At 37.4% G+C, this 14,826-nt stretch overlaps 1 protein-coding gene across 1 annotated transcript; it reads left to right on the top strand.

The window, feature by feature from the left end:
* Positions 1-312: 312 nt before the first annotated feature.
* LOC127855668 (mitochondrial import inner membrane translocase subunit Tim21-like) lies at positions 313-13,867 on the top strand. The gene is made up of 6 exons (XM_052391422.1): positions 313-994; positions 1,723-1,785; positions 2,716-2,813; positions 6,928-7,001; positions 7,678-7,777; positions 11,905-13,867. The coding sequence occupies exons 1-6, from the start codon at positions 694-696 to the stop codon at positions 11,992-11,994; spliced, it is 726 nt and encodes a 241-aa protein (XP_052247382.1). The 5' UTR covers positions 313-693; the 3' UTR covers positions 11,995-13,867.
* Positions 13,868-14,826: the final 959 nt, after the last annotated feature.

Raw genomic sequence — 14,826 nt, 5'->3', positions numbered from 1 at the left:
CGTGGTACATTGAAGTAGTATCCCGAGCCGACAAAGAACAATCGAGCCTATGTATGTAACATGCATGTCAGTCCATTCGAAAGTGTGAGACAACTCTGTATTTGTCTCCAGCATGTGTTTGTGAAAAATGACACAATTTACTGTATAAATTTCGCAAAGACAGTTGAGAAGCGAATTTGCGTGTCACTATGCATACGTGTAGGGGAAAAGGGAAGTCAAAAAGTCTTTATCAAGTTCCGTCTCGTGTTGTAGTCGGATGAACTACGTTTTTTAATCGATTACAATAAACCATTCAATATTCGGAAACAATCGCACCATGCAAGGGAGGTCACTCTGAAAGAGCGTAGTTTGACATTTCTCTCATGGACTTCTTTTTTTACATTTAAGTCTACTAGTTTTTATCGCATATACTGAATTGTTAAAGACATCGCTCTACTTTATGTGTTCATCAACATTGAAAGTAAAGGGGGCAGTTGAAACTAATGGATGTCAATAACCGTTAGCTTCACTTTGATTCTTGAAACGATAAACATGAAATGCGAAAAACCCATTAACCGAATCAACTAGACTAACAGGTTACATCTTCTTTAACCCGGTTGTGGTTATTTTTTTTTTACTAAAAAAATATATTGGCACTGTATGTGGCAATCTGAATCATAAAAAAAACCATTCATAGTCGCTAACGAACAGAAAATGGCAAATATTTTGGGTTACACATGTAAATTTGGTGCAAAACATGCTTTGCCATTCGCCTTGGTTAATGCACGTCTTAGACATTGCCTACTATCTAAAGTAGCAGGCTTTTCTTGTGACAGTAGACATGTATCAGTCATCTCAAAATGTCAGAATAAACAGTTAGTCATAGCCATGCGATGGACTTCCAACAAATCAAAGACAACAGATGTAGACGCACAGACAGAGCCTCCAAAAACTGGAAAAGAACTGGACATCAAAAGAAAAAATCCATATGCAGACATGACCACTGGTGAAAAGGGTGTGCATTTTGTAGCAAAATTAAATATTATTATAAAATATCTGTTTAATTGCTGAGAACATGTGATACTTTTACATGGGGTAAAAACTACAGTCTCATAATAATACCAATGCAGGGGTGGCAAAATCAAATGTCCAAGTTGCCCGAGTTGTACATTTGCTTGTCTGGGCAACTAATTTTGTTCAATTAAGTTGTCCATAAACAACCAGTTTTTTTTAAATCGGGCCCAGGAATACAAAAAAAGAATTAGCCGTAATTAAACTACAAAACCGGATGTTGACACGAGATTACATTGTCAGTGCTCTTTGCACAGCAATCAAGCTAAAATACGGAGTAAACAGGCCCATAAAAAAAGAAATGCGCGTCACATTTTCAACATTCGGCCTGGCTGTTAGACAGTGTACAGACTGGTTTCTTTATTTTTACAATCATGGAAACGAAAGCATAGGACTATGATAATCAAATCATTTTGATTTATTCCACAATATTTTACATTAATCAGTTCATGCATTATACTTTATATAAACATTAACGGACAAGTGTAGTTCAGAAAAGGACAAGTCAAATTTCCTTAATGATTTTCCTTGGACAAGTATAGTTTTTTGAGATTTCGCCAACCCTGCAATGTATGTGAATAAACTCAAAAGGTCTTATACAAATGATTTTAATGTAAACATGGAGAATCATTTATTAAGATAATGGATAATTATTGGCTTATTGTATTGCAGTTAAAGAAGCTGGTAAAGACATCACATACGTTGGCTTTATAGTTGCTGGAATTGTGGCACTTGGTAAGGGTTTTTGAAAATGTTCCTATCTTATAAAACATGTTGATATTCTTTGTTTCCATCAACTGATAACATGTTTTTGATTAATATTTTATTCTAAGAGAGAAGGTATAAAATTGACATTGTTTGTTGAGTGTTTTTTGTTGTTTCACATGAATGGGCAATTTTATAGTATATAAAAAGTCTGTTACATTCTTGGCAATACCCTGCTCTTAAATTATGGAATTTAAAGGGGCCTTTTCACAGATTTTGGCATGTTTTGAAGTTTGTCATTAAATGCTTTATATTGATAAATGTGAACATTGGATCTAAAAAGCTCCAGAAAACAACAAAAATAAAATCAAAAAAAGAAAAAAACATAACCCTAGGCTCAACTGGGCTCGATTCACTGACCCTTGGAGTAAAAGTCTAACACTTAGACCACTTGGCCGTCCGTGCTCATACAATGAGTGATGTATTTTATACTTTATATATGCAATCCTCTTAGTGTCACAAAATATAACAACAACAACAGAATGCCAAATTATTCAATCGTTTCGCGTTGCAACACTTTGTAATTTTTAGGGTTTTTTTAAGTCCAAAGATGCCTTTAATGGATATTTAGAGCATGGTAAATGTTCAGCATAACTGTTTCCTCAAAAATATCATAATACAGCGAAAATTTGTGAATCAGAAACAATTCTTTTAAATTTTGTCAATTTACAAAAAAGTGAAAAGGTCCCTTTAAGAATAATTTGAAAAAGCATCAATAAAGAAATCTTACGACTTTTAATATTAAGTTTTAGACAATGCACATAAGCTTTTTTCTAAAACTTTACAAATGAGTTTAAGATGTAAATATAGAAAGAGATAAACAACATACTTAATCTTGCACAAAACCATTTTTTCAAACTATCAAAATGTATTGTGTATTGTCCGTCTTTTTAATTTTAGGCGGCTTATTTTACTATATTGGAAGTGAGCTGTTCGGTGGTACAAGTGTCAACAGTGTGTACTCTAAGGCCTTTAAAAGATGCTGCAATGACCCTGAGGTAGTAATCATGTACTTTGAATTATTCATTTTAACAGTTTATAATTATATTCGTGTATAATTTAATGGAATTTAGACCTGTGTATGTTTAACTACATAAAACCTATATGTATAATTATTTGATGTGTAATAATGACATTTAAAGGGAATTGCTCACATATTGTTGCATTTTTTAAGTTTGTCTTTAAATGCTTTAAATTGATAAATATCAATATCAGAACAAAATATCTTCAGTATTATAACAAAGGTGGTATTTAAGAAAGGAAAAAAACAATGCAAAAGTTTACTTACCGGGTAAGTTGTTTAATATTGGTAAAACTTTTTAATTTTACAATTTTCAAGTAATTACAACTCATAAATTAAATTGTAAATCCAGTATTAGTCTATTTCATTGGTGTTATTTTCTCCCTTCACAGTCTTTGAGCTCTTTTAACCCTTTCAGTGCTGGAACCAAATTTTGAAGGCCTTTGCAAACAGTTTGGATCCAGATGAGACGCCACAAAACGTGGCGTCTCATCAGGATCCAAACTGTTTGCTATCCTGATAGTATTCTTTGAAAAAATGGAAGAAAATGCTAATTTAAGAAATTCAGCAGACAACATTTTAGCAGACGACAAATTTCCCAACATGCAAAGGGTTAAAACAATACAATTGATACATTTTATTTTTTAACTTTGATCAATACATGTAGTTTGCTGCTTACTTTTAAGATCATTATTGAACCAACTGTTATATTTGAGTTAAAATTTAGGCTAATAGCTGAGTCTCACTCTTGGCAAATGGAACTCAATGCTAGTGTTGTCCCAGATCTAGCTGGCAAATGGAACTCAATGCTAGTGTTGTCCCAGATCTAGCTGGCAAATGGAACTCAATGCTAGTGTTGTCCCAGATCTAGCTGGCAAATGGAACTCATTGCTAGTGTTGTCCCAGATCTAGCTGGCAAATGGAACTCAATGCTAGTGTTGTCCCAGATCTAGCTGGCAAATGGAACTCAATGCTAGTGTTGTCCCAGATCTAGCTGGCAAATGGAACTCAATGCTAGTGTTGTCCCAGATCTAGCTGGCAAATGGAACTCAATGCTAGTGTTGTCCCAGATCTAGCTGGCAAATGGAAGTCAATGCTAGTGTTGTCCCAGATCTAGCTGGCAAATGGAAGTCAATGCTAGTGTTGTCCCAGATCTAGCTGGCAAATGGAACTCAATGCTAGTGTTGTCCTAGATCTAGCTGGCAAATGGAACTCAATGCTAGTGTTGTCCCAGATCTAGCTGGCAAATGGAACTCAATGCTAGTGTTGTCCCAGATCTAGCTGGCAAATGGAACTCAATGCTAGTGTTGTCCCAGATCTAGCTGGCAAATGGAACTCAATGCTAGTGTTGTCCCAGATCTAGCTGGCAAATGGAACTCAATGCTAGTGTTGTCCCAGATCTAGCTGGCAAATGGAACTCAATGCTAGTGTTGTCCCAGATCTAGCTGGCAAATGGAACTCAATGCTAGTGTTGTCCCAGATCTAGCTGGCAAATGGAACTCAATGCTAGTGTTGTCCCAGATCTAGCTGGCAAATGGAACTCAATGCTAGTGTTGTCCCAGATCTAGCTGGCAAATGGAACTCAATGCTAGTGTTGTCCCAGATCTAGCTGGCAAATGGAACTCAATGCTAGTGTTGTCCCAGATCTAGCTGGCAAATGGAACTCAATGCTAGTGTTGTCCCAGATCTAGCTGGCAAATGGAACTCAATGCTAGTGTTGTCCCAGATCTAGCTGGCAAATGGAACTCAATGCTAGTGTTGTCCCAGATCTAGCTGGCAAATGGAACTCAATGCTAGTGTTGTCCCAGATCTAGCTGGCAAATGGAACTCAATGCTAGTGTTGTCCCAGATCTAGCTGGCAAATGGAACTCAATGCTAGTGTTGTCCCAGATCTAGCTGGCAAATGGAACTCAATGCTAGTGTTGTCCCAGATCTAGCTGGCAAATGGAACTCAATGCTAGTGTTGTCCCAGATCTAGCTGGCAAATGGAACTCAATGCTAGTGTTGTCCCAGATCTAGCTGGCAAATGGAACTCAATGCTAGTGTTGTCCCAGATCTAGCTGGCAAATGGAACTCAATGCTAGTGTTGTCCCAGATCTAGCTGGCAAATGGAACTCAATGCTAGTGTTGTCCCAGATCTAGCTGGCAAATGGAACTCAATGCTAGTGTTGTCCCAGATCTAGCTGGCAAATGGAACTCAATGCTAGTGTTGTCCCAGATCTAGCTTGCAAATGGAACTCAATGCTAGTGTTGTCCCAGATCTAGCTGGCAAATGGAACTCAATGCTAGTGTTGTCCCAGATCTAGCTGGCAAATGGAACTCAATGCTAGTGTTGTCCCAGATCTAGCTGGCAAATGGAACTCAATGCTAGTGTTGTCCCAGATCTAGCTTGCAAATGGAACTCAATGCTAGTGTTGTCCCAGATCTAGCTGAAAATAGAACTCAATGCTAGTGTTGTCCCAGATCTAGCTGGCAAATGGAACTCAATGCTAGTGTTGTCCCAAATCTAGCTGGCAAATGGAACTCAATGCTAGTGTTGTCCCATATCTAGCTGGCAAATGGAACTCAGTGCTAGTGTTGTCCCAGATCTAGCTGGCAAATGGAACTCAATGCTAGTGTTGTCCCAAATCTAGCTGGCAAATGGAACTCAATGCTAGTGTTGTCCCATATCTAGCTGGCAAATGGAACTCAATGCTAGTGTTGTCCCAGATCTAGCTGGCAAATGGAACTCAATGCTAGTGTTGTCCCAGATCTAGCTGGCAAATGGAACTCAATGCTAGTGTTGTCCCAGATCTAGCTGGCAAATGGAACTCAATGCTAGTGTTGTCCCAGATCTAGCTTGCAAATGGAACTCAATGCTAGTGTTGTCCCAAGTCTAGCTGAAAATGGAACTCAATGCTAGTGTTGTCCCAGATCTAGCTGGCAAATGGAACTCAATGCTAGTGTTGTCCCAGATCTAGCTGGCAAATGGAACTCAATGCTAGTGTTGTCCCAGATCAAGCTGAAAGTGGTACTCAATGCTAGTGTTGTCCCAGATCTAGCTGGCAAATGGAACTCAATGCTAGTGTTGTCCTAGATCTAGCTGGCAAATGGAACTCAATTCTAGTGTTGTCCCAGATCTAGCTGGCAAATGGAACTTAATGCTAGTGTTGCCCCAGATCTAGCTGGCAAATGAAACTCAATGCTAGTGTTGTCCCAGATCTAGCTGGCAAATGGAACTCAATGCTAGTGTTGTCCTAGATCTAGCTGGCAAATGGAACTCAATGCTAGTGTTGTCCCAGATCTAGCTGGCAAATGGAACTTAATGCTAGTGTTGTCCCAAATCTAGCTGGCAAATGGAACTCAATGCTAGTGTTGTCCCAGATCTAGCTGGCAAATGGAACTCAATGCTAGTGTTGTCCCAGATCTAGCTTTCAAATGGAACTCAATGCTAGTGTTGTCCCAGATCTAGCTGGCATATGGAACTCAATGCTAGTGTTGTCCCAAATCTAGCTGGCAAATGGAACTCAATGCTAGTGTTGTCCCAGATCTAGCTGGCAAATGGAACTCAATGCTAGTGTTGTCCCAGATCTAGCTGGCAAATGGAACTCAATGCTAGTGTTGTCCCAGATCTAGCTGGCAAATGGAACTCAATGCTAGTGTTGTCCCAGATCTAGCTGGCAAATGGAACTCAATGCTAGTGTTGTCCCAGATCTAGCTGGCATATGGAACTCAATGCTAGTGTTGTCCCAAATCTAGCTGGCAAATAGAAGTCAATGCTAGTGTTGTCCCAGATCTAGCTGGCAAATGGAACTCAATGCTAGTGTTGTCCCAGATCTTGCTGACAAATGGAACTCAATGCTAGTGTTGTCCCAGATCTAGCTGAAAATGTTAATCAGCGAAAAACACTTTACGCTTTTCTGGAGTTTTATGTTAAAAGAACGTCTGTTTCAAAAGAAAATCCAGTCTAGGCAAAATGTGTCTTCTCTGATTTACCTGTGTGGACTGCGAAGGCTGATATGGGACAGCACTTTATGCACATGTATAAAGCCCTGTTTTGCCAGAGCAGGTCTCTTTAAACTAATTCTCAATACAGGAACTTGTATTTATAGGTCAAAGTAGCTCTCGGTGATCCAATCAGGGCTTTTGGAGAAGAAACCAGTCGAAGGAGAAGGAGACATGTATCGTAAGTAATGTGAGAAGTTTCTGAAAGGGGTGTGTGGATCTGCTTTATAAATCTGTATTAGTTCAAGATGATTTATCACGCAACCATACTGTTATTTTACTCTGTCTTTGACCATAAAAGATGTATTTGTTTTAATGTATGGCAGTGGAAGTATATGCACTGAATCTGTGCAACTATGCAACGATAATGTGTTGTAAAGGAAAGAGCACTTAAGTCCAGACCTTACCCATGCAATCCTAAATTGCTTATCATCAACCCTTTACCACATAGATACGTATTTTGACGCATTTGTTGTCCCTTTGAAAGTTAAATTTAATTTAAGACCTTTCTTACTAGATTCATGTTTTTAATGCTTTATTTCCAACCCTAGATACTGACGAGCAGCAAACAGCATAAAACCTGAACTGGTTTTATGCTGTTTGCACATAGCCATTTTTACTTTGCTTCTGAGTGGGAAGGGGTTACAAAAAGAAATGGAGAAAACAGAGAACAGCTGACTAAAGTAAAGGTTAAATAAAGATATGTTTAAGTGTTTTAGAAAGAAAGTCCGGCTTTGAGGTTAAATGCTCTACTAATTTTATCAAATTATGGAATGTCCCAATATGGACCTAAACAATTACAGCATGTATCGGTATTTCTACATGTTTAATCAAGGACATGTGTTTGTACACTTCAGTCACATGGAGTACACGCAAGAAGGCAGACAGCACATGAGAATGAAGTTCCATATACAGGGTACGGACAGACAGGCAGACGTCAATGTCGAGGTCGTAAAGGTTGGTTGAAAGTTGAAGATGAAACATAACCTTATAAAAACACAGACTGCTTACAGTAAAAAATTGTCAGTTAACTAAAATTAATAGGAAATTTTTGCAGAGTGGGTACAAGTATTGAAATCAATGTCTGTTTGATATTGCTTAATAGTTGATAAATATTCAGTTTGTAATTGCTGTCCAGTTTATATTTATGCCCCCAAAGGAGTGCATATAGTGATCTGTCTGTCTTTCCGTTACACTTTTGCGTTTAGGTTTTGAAAAATGCTTTTAACTTCTATGTCGATTCAGATGTAACCTTCATATTTGGTATGCATGTGTATATGGACAAGGCCTTCCCATACGCACACACATTTTGACCCCTTTGACCTTGACCTTGAACTAAGGGTCCGCGTTTAGGTTTCGAAATCTGTGTTTAGGTTTCGAAAAAAGCGTTTTTCGGGGGCATATGTCTTCCTATAGAGACAGCTCTTGTTCTTAAATATAAATAAGTACATGTATTGTATAACCCTGTAATGAGACTTTAATGAAAAAAACAAGTTGCATTGCCATCATCATGACGTTACCCTTGTCAGCTGAGTACCACATTTTTACCATGGGCACAATTGTCCTAGTTTTTAAGAGTCAAAGATTATTAATATTTATTGCTCACAACATTCATTCAGATTGAAGGATAACCGTCAGGTAATACTCTTGATTTCTCAGCCATTTTGTATGTATAGCCATGGGAAAAAAAGTTTTCCAAACTAAATAAAATCCCTATAAGAACTCTTTATAATTTGTAACAAACTCTGCCCCCAAAACATGAAAAAATTATCATGGTATCTTAACTGAGTGCAACAAGGGGCATTGAAAATTTTATGTCCCCCACCCACTATAGTGGGGGACATATTGTTTTTGCCCTGTCTGTTGGTGTGTTTGTTTGCCACAACTTTAACATTTTGCTATAACTTTGGCAATATTGAAGATATCAACTTCATATTTGGCTTGCATGTGTATCTCATGGAGCTGCACATTTTGAGCGGTGAAAGGTCAAGGTCATTCTTCAAGGTCAAAGGTCAAAAATATAACTTCAAAGCGGCGTAGAAGGGGACAAAGTGTTTCCAACAAACACATATCTTGTTTAATATTTGTTTATAGACAAAGCTAAAGAAAGAAATAGAATGTTTGCGTGGTAAACATGAAACGTGTTTCAAACAGTTTACTCGATGGCGTCTAAACTTAGTTCTAAATTTTGTTTGAAAAAATACATGGTGGCCTGGTAAGGCTGGGCAGTTTATTATAACATGTATATTGGTAAAAAATGGTTCAACTCATTTGAAAAATATTTGTTGTGATATGTGCGAGGGGGGCACTTCTCTTTTTATATCAGGCAGTTCTACGTTTATATCAATATTATTATTGGAACTCAAAGAAGTGTTTGTGAACTAGAAGGTTCACTTATTGCTTGATGGTCTAGCTTTGAATATTTTGTTTACATAACTATGACTACTTAAAGGTCGGCCTTTTGTTAAACAACAAGACTATTGCCAAGCAATATAATTTTATGTCCCCTACCAGCTCAACCATTGTCAGAATATTTTTTTTTATTTGTTGCCATAGCAACCAGAATTGTTGACTTAGGAACAAAACGAAATGACTTGCATAATGTCCATATTGCTATCTATCCATGTTTCAAATTTCATGAAAAAATATAAAGAACTTTTAAAGTTATCGCAGGATCCAGAAAAGTGTGAAAGACAGACTTTCAGACAGACAGACACACAGAGCGAAAACCATATATAAGTCCCCTCCGGTGAAACCGGTAGGGGACAATAAAGCATGCAGGAATAAAAATTAATGCAACTTTCATTGAAAATGGATGTCACTGAACAGATTTTATTATAACATGAGCGATACGAAGTAACAGTAGGTGTATTGTTTTCCCCTGCCTATGGCGGAGGGATATAGCATTGGCATTGTCCATCTGTCTGTTTGTTCGTCTGTCTGTCATAAACTGTTAAAGGCTATATCACAGACACTATATAAGATTTCAACATGAAACATCTTTTGTGTACATATATCAATGCGGAGAATTGCCATGCGCAAAAAAATAGGGCTCTACTTTACTTTCTTAAATTAAAGTTATTGCCCTTCGTTGTTTTTGTATGATGTAACTTTGAACATGAAACTTTATGAGTGTATAGATATCAATGATGAGAAGTGCCATTCACAAGAACAATACCCCAGACTTTCTTAAATAAGAGTTATTGTCATCTGGGTTTTTAGCTCACCTGTCACGAAGTGACATGGTGAGCTTATGTTACCGTGTGATGTCTGGGTTCCGTATATGCGTGCGTGCATGTGTGTGTCCGTGTGTGCGTCCATCAACAATTTGCTTGTGTAGACAGTAGAGGTCACAGTTTTCATCCAATCTTTATGAAATTTGGTCAGAATGTTTATCTTGATAAAATCTGGGTTGGGATTGTATTTGGGTCATCTGGGGTCAAAAACTAGGTCACTAGGTCAAAAACTAGGTCAAAAAGTTGAAAAACCTTGTGTATTCTATAGAGGTCACAGTTTTCATCCAATCTTTATCAAATTTGGTCAGAATGTTTATCTTGATGGAACATGGGTTGGGATTGTATTTGGGTCATCTGGGGTTAAAAAAATTGGTCAAAATCTAGGTCAAATTATAGATAAACCTTGTATAGACAATAGAGGTTGCAGTTTTCATCCAATCTTTATAAAATAAGGTCAGAATGTTTATCTTGATGGAATTTGGGTTGGGATTGTATTTGGGTCATCTGGGGTCAAAAACTAGGTCACTAGGTCAAAAACTATGTCAAATAATAGAAAAACTTTGTGTAGACAATAGAGGTCGCAGTTTTCATCTAATCTTTATAAAATTAAGTCAGAATGTTTATCTTGATGTAATCTGGGTTGGGATTGTATTTGGGTCATCTTTGGCTCAAAAACTAGGTCACTAGGTCAAAAACTAGGTCAAATAATAGAAAAACCTTGTATAGACAATAAAGGTTGCACTTTTCATCCAATCTTAATGAAATTTGGTCAGAATCTTTATCTTGATGAAATCTGGGTTGGGATTGTATTTGGGTCATCTGGGGTCAAAAACTAGGTCACTATGTCAAAAACTAGGTCAAATAATAGACAAACCTTGTGTAGACATAAATAGAGGTCGCAGTTTTCATCCAATCTTTATGAAATTTGGTCAGATTGTTTATCTTGATGAAATCTGGGTTGGGATTGTATTTGGGTCATCTGAGATCAAAAACTAGGTCAAATAATAGAAAAACCGTCAACAATTTGATTGTGTAGACAGTAGAGGTCACAGTTTTCATCCAATCTTTATGAAATTTGGTCAGAATGTTTTTCTTGATAAAAATTGGGTTGGGATTGTATTTGGGTCATCTGGGGTCAAAAACTAGGTCACCAGGTCAAAAACTAGGTCACTAGGTCAAATAAAAAAACTTGTATAGACAATAGAGGTCGCAGTTTTCATCCAATCTTTATGAAAATTGGTCAGAATGTTTATCTTGATAAAATCTGGGTTAGGATTGTATTTGGGTCATCTTGGGTCAAAAACAAGGTCACTAGGTCAAATAATAGAAAAACCTTGTGTAGACAATAGAGGTCACACTTTTCATCCAATCTCCATGAAATTTGTTCAGAATGTTTGTCTTGAAGAAATCTGGGTTGGAATTTTATTTGGGTCAGCTGGGGTCAAAAACTAGGTCACTAGGTCAAATAATAGAAAAACCTTGTGTAGGCAATAGAGGTCACAGTTTTCAACAAATCTTTATAAAATTTGATCAGAATGTTTATCTTGGTGAATTCTGGGTTGGGATTGTATTTGGTTAGTCAGGTGAGCGATTCGGGGCCATCATGGCCCTCTTGTTTTATGATGTTATTGTTAAGGGCTATATCTCAGATACTATACAAGATTTCAGCATAAAACGTTATGGTTGTATAGATATCAATGAGGAGAAGTGCCATGCACACGAACCATAACCCTACACTTTCTCAAATATGAGATATAACCCTTTGTTTGGTGATGTTCTGCATCCATCCATAATCAAAATGTATTTCTCTGGGATATCAATTCAACGAATTTGCTTGTTTTTTTTCAGAATGACTCTGGTAGCTATGGATACCGATACCTGTTCGTTCAGCTCAAGGAGTTCCCATACAGGACAATAATCTTAGAAGATAACAGATAGCCAGTAACCAGACAGAGACATTCACTTTTCCAATGTATATCGACATGAATTTGTTTAGACAAATGAAGCTTACATATGCATATAGACAAGTCGTTACATTCAATGTACATGCCATTGTATGTGATGTGGTTTTGCGATGATATATTGTATTCGCCACCCTAAATTATTATACCATCACTAAACGAAGTTTAGGGGGGTACATAGGAGTGAGCTTGTCAGTCAGCTGGTCGGTCGGTCGGTCCGTGTCCGCTCTCTATTTCAAGTACTTTTCATCCGATCTTCACCAAACTTGGTCAGAAGTTGTATTTAGATGATGTCTAGGCCAAGTTCGAACATGGGCCTTGCCGGGTCAAAAACTAGGTCACGGGGTCACTTAGTGAGTTTTAAACATTCAGCATTTTGTCCGCTCTCCTATTCAAGTAGTTTTCATCAGAGCTTCACCAAACTTCGTCAGAAGTTGTATCTAGACGATGTCTAGGCCAAGTTCGAACATGGATCATGGCAGGTCAAAAACTAGGTCACGGGGTCACTTAGTGCGTTTTAAACATTGAGCATGGTGTCCGCTCTCTAATTCAAGTAGTTTTTATCCGATCTTCACCAAACTTGGTCAGAAGTTGTACCTAGATGATGTCTAGGTCAAGTTCGAATATGGGTCATGTCGGGTCAAAAACTAGGTCACTGGGTAACTCAGTGCGTTTTACACATTCAGCATGGTGTCTGCTCTCTAATTCAAGTAGTTTTCATCTGATCTTCACCACACTTGGTCAGAAGTTGTATCTAGATGATGTGTAGGTCAATTTCGAGCATGGGCCATGCAGGGTAAAAAACCAGGTCAAGGGGTCACTTAGTGCGTTTAAAACATTGAGCATGGTGTCCTCTATTTTTTGTGAAGACAACATGCAAAATATTCTGTGTCAATGCAGCATGTGGGGGTATTCATGTTTGTGACAAAGCTCTAGTTCAAGAACTACCGTAATTATAATTTGCTATGTTCTTGAGTACGAATGCATGAGTTTGTGTAAGTATGTAGTCTTTGTGATGTTTGTCCGGACTAACTAAGTTATGCATTGAAGTATGTTCAATAACAAATTAAAGACCCAATTCATTAACACAAAAAACTTGTCTGAAATGGATTTTGATGAACATCTATACGTCCAAAATAAACAAAAACGGTGGAATAGAATAATGCAATGAAGATCTTAGGACAAGAGTCATACAATAAAGACTTTGTCACAAATGAAAATAAGATTTTTTTTATCAATAGATTATCTCCCATCAAAGGAGTGACAAATCGCAAGGCACACGTGTTAAGGATTACTTAAGGTTTTGAAATGAATTAGAATACGGTCCCCTGCAAATGGGGCATTTGAAATAAAAATAACATTAATCGCTGGAGCACATTACAATGGACACGTGTTGTACTTTAAACCCCCCCTCCCCCCGAAAACGATTTTCCAATTTGGGTCATATCAGAGTAAAGCTTTCGGTAGGTTGGTTGGGTGGTTTGTCGCTTTGTCCACCCCCAATAAAATGGTCAAGTGTGACAACTGCTATACATTCTTTAGCGGCTGAATTGAAAATGTCACCATGAAGAGTAAATGTGCAAGACACTTCCACGCCAAAGTTTCTGAGTTATGCGCCTTTGAACTAACCCAATGGATACGGCATCTAGGCCTGTGTAAAATTAGTGCCCTGTGTGTCTAGTAACGTTTGTGACAAAGCTCTGGCTTTATTTTTTATGCTTGATTGGTTTATGCAATTTAAATGCATGTTAAATGTTCAAAGACACCTTTTTGAAATAATGATAATTATATTGAAGAAAAATAATGTTTTGTTATGCATATTGGTGAAGTGATTAAAACATTTGAATGTTTATGTAGTGTATGTCTGCGAAAATGTAAATTGTTATAAACAATAATTGTTAACCTTATTACAAAAAGTCGATTTGTAATCGATCGCAAAAGAACAGACTGTTTTAACTTCGGCATTTTAGCTCACCTCATGTAAACTTTACATACAACAAAATGCACGTTTGTCACGTGGCCAATTTAGCATAGGTCGTAAATCAAAGCAACATAACCTGAAACGTAGCCAGAACTTTGACATTTTATTTGAAATACGAATTTCGTGTATCGTTTGGTGAAAGTTATTTATTTAACTTATCTGATCTAAATTACCTACGACGATGAAGGCTGGACAAGCAAATACTTTGTTATCATTTTACATGTAACAGTCGCATTTACCTTTGAACCAGTACCAACAGTTTTTTTTCTGTAGGTTTACATCAATAAGTACAATTATCTCATCTGTAAATAGTAAGTTTAAATCATCGTGCATGCCTACGTGTTCTGAATATATGTGGCATAAAGTGTGTTTTTTTATAAAGAGTCTAAATAAATTTCCAATATCTAACCTCCGGCCGAAATTCTTATTCAGCGTGACCTATATATAGCTTACACGGTGATGTTTTTTATGCCCCCGAAGGAGGGCATATAGTGATTGCACTGTCCGTCTGTCTGGTTGTCTTTCCGTCACACTTTTGCGTTTAGGTTTTAAAAAATGTTCATAGCTTCTATGTCGCTTCAGATGAAACCTTCATATTTGGTCTGCTTGTGTTTATGGACAAGGCCTTTCCATACGCACAAAAATTTTGACCGTGACCTTGAACTTAGGGTCCGCATTTAGTTTCCGAAATCTGCGTTTAGGTTTCGAAAAAAGCGGTTTTCGGGGGCATATGTCTTCCGATGGAGACAGCTCTTGTTTGTTTTATTTTGACGATGGCAAGGTCATGTTTGACATATTTTTTTTCGTTGTTTGTCATCTTGAATAGCA

Source organism: Dreissena polymorpha, chromosome 13 (genome assembly GCF_020536995.1).
Source record: "Dreissena polymorpha isolate Duluth1 chromosome 13, UMN_Dpol_1.0, whole genome shotgun sequence".
Taxonomy (NCBI): domain Eukaryota; kingdom Metazoa; phylum Mollusca; class Bivalvia; order Myida; family Dreissenidae; genus Dreissena; species Dreissena polymorpha.
Note: the sequence above shows the minus strand (reverse complement) of the source record. Positions and strands in the feature narration are given on the sequence as shown.